Genomic DNA, 9,821 nt, shown 5'->3' with positions numbered 1-9,821 from the left:
CTTTTTTTTCCATAGATATTTAAAAAGTTTTGATTAATTTCGTTTGTTTCTAAAATTGTCGGTTGATACTTGTAGTGTTTAAACACGTGCATTTTCAAAAGGTAGAGAATTTGTTAACGATTTGCAGGAAATTCTCGGATTATTTTTCGTAAAGCCATTGAATTTTAAAATAAAATCATATTCTTTTGAGACGCTGAGGCCGACGCATTAAGATTAGGATTAGGTATGTCCCTCAATGCTCTTTTAGCTCTAGGGGCCATCAAGAAATAAAAGTTTTTAAAAGGTTTTTATTTTTTTGTTCACTTTCTATACATCACCTTTTCATTCTTGACCATTTCTTCTGCATAAAATATTTTTAAATTATTATCAACTGCTTATTTGAATCTCTTCTTATAATATTTTATTAATAACTAAAGCCCGGACCCCGAGGGGGCCGTTTATTGTTTAAATGTTGTAAATGCATTGTTAAAGGTTTGCCGAACCTTTTTTACAAAGCATTTACAACAATTGAACAATAAACGGCACGCTTCCGGTCCTACCTCTATTAATAACATGCATCTGTAACCAGTTTGACGTAACTTAACTTAAGTTGGTATAATTGTTATTATTATCAGGGCTGCGAAATCGTTTCAAAATTTACCGACTCCGACTTCGACTATATCTTATAAATATGACTCGACTCCAACTTGAACGATTTTAGTAACATGAACTTTTCTTGCCAACGTATAAAATGGTTAATAATAAAAACAATAGCGATTTTCGAAATATTTAAAATCAAAGTAATTAAAAAGAAGCCAAAGTCAATTTATTGAAATATTGGTAATTGAATAGTTAACGTTAACTATTTAATTGTAATTAAATAATTAAAGCTAAGAAAATCACTAAAAAATGCAACTCAATTTATTGAATTATTAATAATAGGTATAAATAACGTGTGTATGAATTTCATACGCACAAAAATCAAATTAATTTTAGAAAATGAGAATAAAAAAGTATGAGACGAAAGAAGCAATCTGTTTTGGTCACAAAACATCAAAAACGATTTTATTTATAATGTTATTTAAATTCATATTTTTTATAAATAAATTATTAATTTTAAATTTATTATTGGATTTACTTCAATACATCCCTTAATAAAGAACATAATAATAAAATAGGAGTCGGAGTCGGTTGGTTTTCTACGACTGCGTGACTCCGACACCGATTTATTATGGAAAACAATAAAAAGTTTTAGGCGGATGAAGAATTTTATATAATTTAATTTATTGGTTTTGATAAATTATAATGGTTTAAAATTAAAAATTTGCAAAGTAAAAAGTACGTAATTTAAATTTTAATACTACGCTATCTCATAATTTTCTTTTCTTGAAAGAAGATAAATTGGATATTTTTCAGACTTTAATCGTCTGCTCAAAAACCTTTTACCTTCCTTTCTTTTTATAATACGTTTATGTACTCGTACATGCCCGATTTACTTTGAAGCGGATTATCCGCTTCAATTCAAGTCATTCAAAGTGTAAACAGGTTCACAAAATCATCTAGTTTGAGTGCCCTAATTTTGGCTTTGTTGTGTATTTTTCATTGTACATATTTGGATTTATTGGAAATTTACTTTCGGTAATGGACAGGAGTCATAAGTTCAAATCCCGTGTGAAATCGAAAAATACAATCGATTTTCTTAATGGTTTTGACGGTTCCTATATCCAATCACGTGATTTGAATGATGTAATAATTACGGATCAGATCTACTATTTTCTGTGGCGGATATTGAAACGGTTCAATATAAAAATTAACACCAAACTTAAGCCGCAACGAGAAACCACCGGAGAAATACCTTCTATTATATAGCAAACAGTAAAAATGCATTTCAAAAGCAGTGACGTTTCTAGACGAAAATCTAAATGCCCCGTCTTAAATATTTTACAAATAGTTTTGTAGATAAAATTTTAAATTACACTTTATACTGCATGTGTTTTAATAAATGTACACAATTAGGATGCACTCACTCATGTATTATTTAATATGAAACACATAAATGGATTATAATGTAATAATAATTATTTTGGTTTGCCGCCCTAAAAATACGTCGCCTTACTTGCCTACACCCACGGGACGTCCCTGTTCAAAAGTTTATAAAAGTTGAACTCGTTCAACCTTTTGAAACAATCATGCATGTATGTATGTATGTATATGTAGATTGTACTAATTGTACATGAAATCTGAAAGCATTATCCAACTTGATAAACCGTATATTTTTTATCGCTGCACCTTTAAAGTTGAACATTTCTTTACATCGTCAATTGTAACGGTTTATCAGAAACCAGCAACTTGTCCATCAACAGGTGAGAACAATCAGTCGAATAATCGTAGTCGAATCTGTTACTTTTCAAAACTCAAAATATTATAATTACTAGTTCAAAGGTTGTAAATGCATTGTTAAAGGTTTGCCGAACAATGGATAGCACTGTGACTATCCTACCTCTAGTCAGTGGTGTCACCCCAATTTTGGAACAACGGGTTTCCAATTTTCTTTTCAATAAAATTATTTTGAAAATATTCATGTATATACATTTTTTTTTTTCGGCACTATTACATGAGATTTCATTAAATTTTCAAGATTTGTATAATATTTGACAAGAATTATATGAATTTTTAGATTAAATAACGGGTTTCTGGAAACTTTTGATTTTTAACAACGGGTTTCCGGAAACCCATGGAAACCATTAGGGTGACACCACTGATTACAGTGCATATTAAGCGTTACAATTTTCATGAGCTTTTTATTAGCTTCACTCTGTTAGTTCAGTGACATTCCTGCCCGTCAAAATATTGTGATCTGATTTTGAACCGCTTCCAATCTTCAGGTCGCTTCAATATTTTACCGATATATTAGCTAACATTGAAGTAAGCTAATGTCTCCGACATGAAGCTAGACTAGTTTAATTATTAACGAACTCAGTTTAATGAGTTCGTTTAATTTTAATTTTAATTTACATCGGAATTTTGGGTCAGATCGAAGCGATGAGAGCTATCCATACTCGCATTTCTACCAACCCTTTTCAAATCATTAAAACAGTACTTTATTTATTTTGTATAGTATGCAACGATTACGTTTAGTTTTTGACGGAACGATTTTCAAAAATCGTGAGATTTGTTTGTCCTAGAGTCTTTAGCTTCCGACAAATGTCCTACGAACACATCATCTACATATGTATGTATTTTTATTCAATCAATCATGTACGTACATATGTACACTCGTCTAACAGATCGCTCCAATACGAAGAGTGTGATACAGTGATTTATGTAATAAAAATGCTGCATTGTTTGTAATTAATTGTCCAGGAAGGCGCATTGGGGTCTTCCTGTCAAGCCTTCCCGGTATATACATATCTACATATAAGCCAACAGCATAGCTCGTTAAGTTTCTGCCTAACACACAGAGGCGCCGGGTTCGATCCCATGAGCTGACCTCGATTGAAAAGAATTTTTTTGAGTACATCTGTAGTGCCGCTGGTCAGCTGATTGAGCGTTTCCTATCAGAGTTTGCCAATTTCTCTGATTTCATTGTTGAAACGGTTCCCGATTAAAATTGACTAAAAACCTCCCTACCTACTATGTCACCACTATTTGAGTATGATTAATGTACAATAAAATGTATGCACAATTCATAGATGTCTCGCTAATTTGCGAGTTTTTCAGTGTCTCGTAATTCAGCGACTTGTGTAATTAAAATTGCTGCATTTTTTGTAATTGGTCAGAAAGGCGCATTGAGGTTTACCTGTAAGGCCTTCCTGGTATAAAATAAATAAATATATATATATATATATATATATATATATATATATATATATATATATATATATATATATATATATATATATATATATATATATATATATATATATATGTAAAAATAGCTTGTAGGCAAAAGCATTTTGTCCACCGATATCTGCCCCATGACCAATGAATGTATGTGGATGATGCGTTGCAGTAGCAGTAGCAGTAGGTATGCACAATAGTGGTATTAAAGTGTAAATGTGTTGACGTTTCAGATGCTGAGGTGACGTCGCCGTGACGCCACCATGTCCTCGGGGGCCAAGAGGCCGCCCGCGGAGGTGTCGGCCTTCGCCCCCGGCGGCCCCTCCCCCTGCAAGCCAAAGCGGCGCAAACAGTCCACCCCGGTGCGCATTTCTGGGGAGCCTACGGGGACGGAGACGGAGCCACCCTTGCCACCCAACCCCACCACTCCGACTGAGCACCAGATGCACACACCGACACAACACCACACCACACACCCACACCCTCACGACCACGACCACCTCGACAAGTTCCACATCGCCACTGAGGCCTACGTGGACGCGTTCGCACCCCATCACATCTCCGCCAGGTATCCGGTGCACGTGCACCCTGACCACGCCAGCACCAAGGCCTTCGCGGACGACAAGCCCCCCAACCACCACGACCTCGTTGCCTACTCTCAGGACGCCAACTATCACAAGTACGGGGAGCACCACTCGCTCGACGGCGAGATCAAGTGCGACGATACCGGACTGAGCATATCCAGGGTCGGCGAAGTGGGTGCCGGTAGTGTTTGTAGTAAAAGGGACGACGACGGCGCCTTCAGGAGCGATGATATCGACAAATTGAACGCGTACGTGATCAAAAACAATAACGTCAACCAGAGAAGCGACGACATTGAAAATATCAATTTCAGAAGCAAGCTCGAGGAGCGATCCTCGGAAGAATCGAACCGATACGGTAAGCAACACTTGAGCGACAACAAGAGCGGCGTCGACGACAATTTAGACAGATCTCTGCACTTGGGAGAGTCTCCTGATGCGGCCGACGGGTACAGCAGGCCGCAATCCAACGGCCGCCACTCTTGCGCCAAGTGTGGCATCATTTTCTCGACGCTGGAGCAGCTCAAGTTGCATTATGAGAGTGAACACTTTGAAAGAAACGGCCGGGGACCGCAAGGTATCGAATTCAAAACGGAACCTTTCGACCCGGAGGAGAATAGTCCTAGAGGAAGTTTGGGACCGACCCAGGGCCAGGTGCCCGATCCGCGTATGGAAGCATGGAGTGCTGAGTTTCAAGCTAAAATGGCCGATATTTACAAAAACGCTCTGTCTTTCCCTCACGACATGCCTAAAGAATCTGTTCCGCCTAACTTTAACCCACTCTGTCCCCCATTTCCGTTGTTTTCCTCCGCCGTGCCTCCTCAGAGGCCTCTAATGGAACCAATAAGAATATTTAACCCAGAAGCCTACTGTGAACTGTGTAGTAAAGAGTTTTGTAACAAATATTTTCTTAAAACACACAAAGCGAATAAACACGGTATTTACGAAAGCGCTCCGTCGAGCGCTAACCCTGAAGGATTGAATCTAGATTCGACGTTCATACCCGCAGCAGCATTCGCGTCTTCGGCGCTGAAGTTCAAAAACAACATGATGCTGGCGGACTATGCCAAATCGTACGAGGCGGCTTTGTTGGCCAGCCAGCGGCACAAGGCGAAGATTCAGAGAATGATGGAGGAGGCCAGAGACTTGGACAACAAGGCTAGTATTGAAAATCAATCGTCGAGCTTGAGTATGCCGTTAAGTACGAGGCAGATTAATTTAGATGACGTTAGAAGTAGTTCCGATGACAATACCATCCCTGAAAACTTTATATTTAAAAGCGACGCTAGACACGACCAAGAAGAGACATTCATGACACCTACTCCCAGAAAATTGTCGCCGGATTCTTCAAAAAGAGCTAGGGATTCCGGGTTCAATATAGACATGTTGAGAAGACTGGGAGTCATCAATCCCGAAGCATTCTGTAAAATCTGCTGTAAAGAATATTGCAACAAATATTTTCTAAAGACTCATAAAATTAAAAGACACGGTCTTCTACCATCGCCTACGGATAGATATAAAGAAACAAGCAAAGAAGCGACTGCTTTACCATCAGAAACTAGCGAAAGGAAAGGAGGTCAAACTAGTCCTTTGAATCTTATAATGGGAGAAGAAAATCAAGATAAGTTACAACAATCTCCGGAAGTGATCATATCTGCTAAGCAAATTAGCAAATTAACCAACTCAAATCAAACACCCAATTTGAGACCTCTATCGACTCCATCAATTGATTCAACTAACAATGACGAAAAGAAGGAAAATTCTAATGAGGAATCAATTAAAACTGAAAGCATAAAACAATCACCCACCACTATTTTCATCAGTGAGGATTTACAAAAATTGCAAACTATGATATCGCAGTTGAATGATTTGAGTGTTAACAAAATTGTAGAATGCTATGTATGTAAAAAGGAGTTTGAAAATAATTATATTCTTCAATTCCATATGATGTCCGACCATGGAATTTCTGTATCTGGAGCGGTGGATTCGTTTACTTTTCCATCTGTAAGCAATGATGAAACTAATTCAGAAGGATCTCAACATAAAACCATGTGTACAATATGCGAAAAAGAGTTTTCTTCCATTTCACTTCTGAAAAAACACATAGAAGAATTCCATACACCCAAAACTGTTTTCAGTGATTCAAAATCATCCGTAGAGTGTTTACAATCAGAAAAAGAAAGTACTATCCAACGAGAAAGACGAGCATCAATGTCTTTGACTCCAACAAATAGTTACTGTGAAATTTGTAATAAAGAACTATGCAACAAATACTTTATGAAAACTCATATGCAAAGAATGCATGGTATAGAAATTGAAAATGGTACACAAATAGGAGGTGTAATATGCGATATTTGTAACAAAGAACTGTGCAGTAAATATTTTTTGAGAGTGCACAAACACAATACGCATGGAATAGTAGAACCCGGGGCACCTCTTCCGCAGATGAGAAACATACCAACGGAACAAGAAAGTTTTAGTGCCCCACAAGCGTCGAGTCCTTTAAAGCCTCCATCAGAAGCTAGTATTTTGAGTAATAGGTTTATTGCTCATTTCGTAGAAGTGTGTCCGTTCTGTAGTAGACGATTTAGAACAAGCAAATGGTTAAAAGCACATTTATTGAGTGATCATGGTAAAGCAGGTATCGACAAATGGAAAGAGTTAGAAGTTCAATACAAAGCTCAAGCAAAGATGCAATCAAATAAAAATAATAAACCAATTAATAATACATTAACAATTCCTGAAAATAATAGTAACACACCTACTCCGAGTACACCATTAGATATGCAAGATAGGATTCCGTTCTATTCAAAAATCACCGAACCGAAGATTTTAAATTTATTTGGAATGAACAATCCTGAAATCAAAACTTACAATTGTTCCTATTGTCCTTTTTCCACTTCGATCCTTTCGTTTTTGTACGTTCACGAGAAGTCACATTCTCAAGGCTCCGAAATGGACATATTGTGTCCGATGTGCCCAGAGTCGTTTAGCAAGCCTGAAGCTCTTCAAATACATATAATAACGGCTCATTCGTTGCCTGAGTGGAGGGACAGATCGGGTCTAAACTCAAGTCCAACATCAAATCGAGAGTGCCAAAGTAGACAAATGAAGACGCCGCCATTGGAGATTGACGAAGGTAAAAATCAAATACAAACCAGCAATGGCAACAACAAGACAGAATTGTTCGAGTGTTACGAGTGTGATTTCAAGTCTTGTAACTTTGGAGAAATGGAGTTACATTTGAAGAATCGACACTGTGCCGTCAAAGGAGGCACATTCGACGCAATTCCTGACGCTGATGGAGAGAATTTCAACGACGAAATAGGAAGAAAAACGAAAATGCCGGCCATTTATGCAGTTCCTAAAGGCTTGGATGGTGAAAGCGATGGAACGGAGCAAACTTCCATCACCATGCAGCCATTTGTGATTGAAGAAAACACTCCAGAGGTTGGCGGAGGGAAATTTGTACCTTCTGTTGTGTTTTTACCTGTTAGAAGAAGAGCTACAGGAATGATCACTATTTCCTTTAATCTCACCCCTGCTTAGTTGAGATTAAACTCTTTTTTCACTTTTAATTCAAATCAGAGTATCTATACTTAAATTGTAACATTTACATTTATAACCGTTCCACTGAACCTGTATATTTTTTTCTACCAAATGATACATTTATAAAAGTTTCATTCTTAAATGCAACATTCAATCGATAGTACAAAATGAGAAAACAAAAAAATATATAATATTCAATATTAAAATTTATTGATTCAGAGAAATATGTAAAAAAAATAAACTATATTTTTTCTTATTTCGATGATGGCTCTTAATAATTAAAAGAGGGTTCTCTTAATGAAGATAAAAAGAGGGATGGAGATATTTTTAATGGGAGGTTTTCGAGAAAGCACACAAAAAATAGTTCCTATTAATAGTACGTAAGTTTTATATATTTATGAAATGATAAGAAAATTAAAAAGTGTTTTAGGTCGAAAATTAATATCTTAATAGAATATAATTTTACTGAGAGACTATATTCTCAGCCGGGAGGGTCAACAACTAATGCTTATAATTGTTGTGTATCTCTTATGGGGTTTAATGTGGCTCCATTTTTAATTTAACGAATGAATGTTTTTTGTAGCGTTTGTATAAACAACAATTAATTTTAAGTAAGACAATTTTTCGCGAGCGGTAAATTTCGCACGGCTTCTTACACACTCCATCTTTAAAAAAGCATATATGTATGTATGTATGTATATCGTTCAAAATAACGCACTGATCAGCATTTAACTCCATAAATACATGGTTACGGAGGACTCGCACTATCAGACGTGTTTATCGACGACCGATATGAATATATTTTACATTAAATAGTGAGTGTTTATCATTTTTAAGTCAAAATTTGCAAATTGGACGTGTGTAACACCTGCGAAATTTATCCTACTAAAAAATGGGTAAAAATTACAATTAAAATTTAGGAGAATATTACAGACGGGTCATGGTGCTAACCATTTTATTAGTACGTGGAAAAATTTCAATTAATGCATAAGAAGTAACAATGTTCCTTTTTTATATATATATTATATATATATAAATAAATATTAAATAATCAATGCTATTTATATAATAGTAGATTTAATACGTACTAGAGCGTATTTAAAATGTCTGTACTAGTTCACTATTATCATAAATAATAATAATAGTTAATAATATATATATTATATATAAAATAATTGTGTTTGAATATTTTTAAAAATGAGGCGTGTATAAAATATACAGTGGGATCTTTTATAAAATATATGTGAAAAATGGCGGGAGAAGGCTACACCTGTGATTATATTATACATTATTTAATTATTCAACTTGTCTATAATACTTGTACTTTGGTGTTAAGTAATTGAAAAATGTTTCTATGTTTTTTCTTGTGTAATTCTCTCTTCATGGCGGATCCTCTTTATTATAACTACTACATGTTCGCCTGAAAAATAAGCCCCATCATTTTAGTTTCGATTTTATTTTGCAATTATTCGACATCAAAAGTAATCACAATCAACACCTACCGTCAAAGCGTTTATAATATAATACATTCCATATAAATAAGAGATCTACATATGATATAAACTTCCTTGATGGTACTATGTAACCTCGTGTCGAGTAATAAATTTGTATATCTTTCGTTTTATTTTATCAGTTGACTCGTTGATCTCTCATTGTCTAGTCACCAAATATAAAATCTAGTCTTTGTATGTATTTTATTTTTAGTATTGGATATATTTGTGAGCCGTATCTTTATAATGACGTACATCATCGAGCTTAAAAAAAATTGATCATAATTTTTTACATTCCCGATCGCTTCTTACACATTCCTTATGTGAGAAATATAGAATTGTCTCAATTTTGGATGCGATTATGCGCGATTGAGATGTTCGA

At 35.5% G+C, this 9,821-nt stretch overlaps 1 protein-coding gene across 1 annotated transcript; it reads left to right on the top strand.

Annotated features, from left to right (window-relative positions):
• The first annotated feature begins 5,393 nt into the window (after positions 1-5,393).
• Positions 5,394-8,107, top strand: LOC143913653 (uncharacterized). Its single transcript, XM_077433556.1, has one exon. It carries the CDS (start codon positions 5,448-5,450, stop codon positions 7,947-7,949), a length of 2,502 nt encoding a protein of 833 aa, XP_077289682.1. The 5' UTR covers positions 5,394-5,447; the 3' UTR covers positions 7,950-8,107.
• Positions 8,108-9,821: the final 1,714 nt, after the last annotated feature.

Source organism: Arctopsyche grandis, chromosome 6 (assembly GCF_051622035.1).
Source record: "Arctopsyche grandis isolate Sample6627 chromosome 6, ASM5162203v2, whole genome shotgun sequence".
Classification (NCBI taxonomy): Eukaryota; Metazoa; Arthropoda; class Insecta; order Trichoptera; family Hydropsychidae; genus Arctopsyche; species Arctopsyche grandis.
The sequence above is the reverse complement of the archived record's forward strand: the minus strand, read 5'-3'. Positions and strand labels throughout refer to the sequence as shown.

Coding starts and splice junctions, on each gene's coding strand:
- LOC143913653 (XM_077433556.1), top strand. CDS start 5,448: ATGATGCTGGCGGACTATGCCAAATCGTACGAGGCGGCTTTGTTGGCC.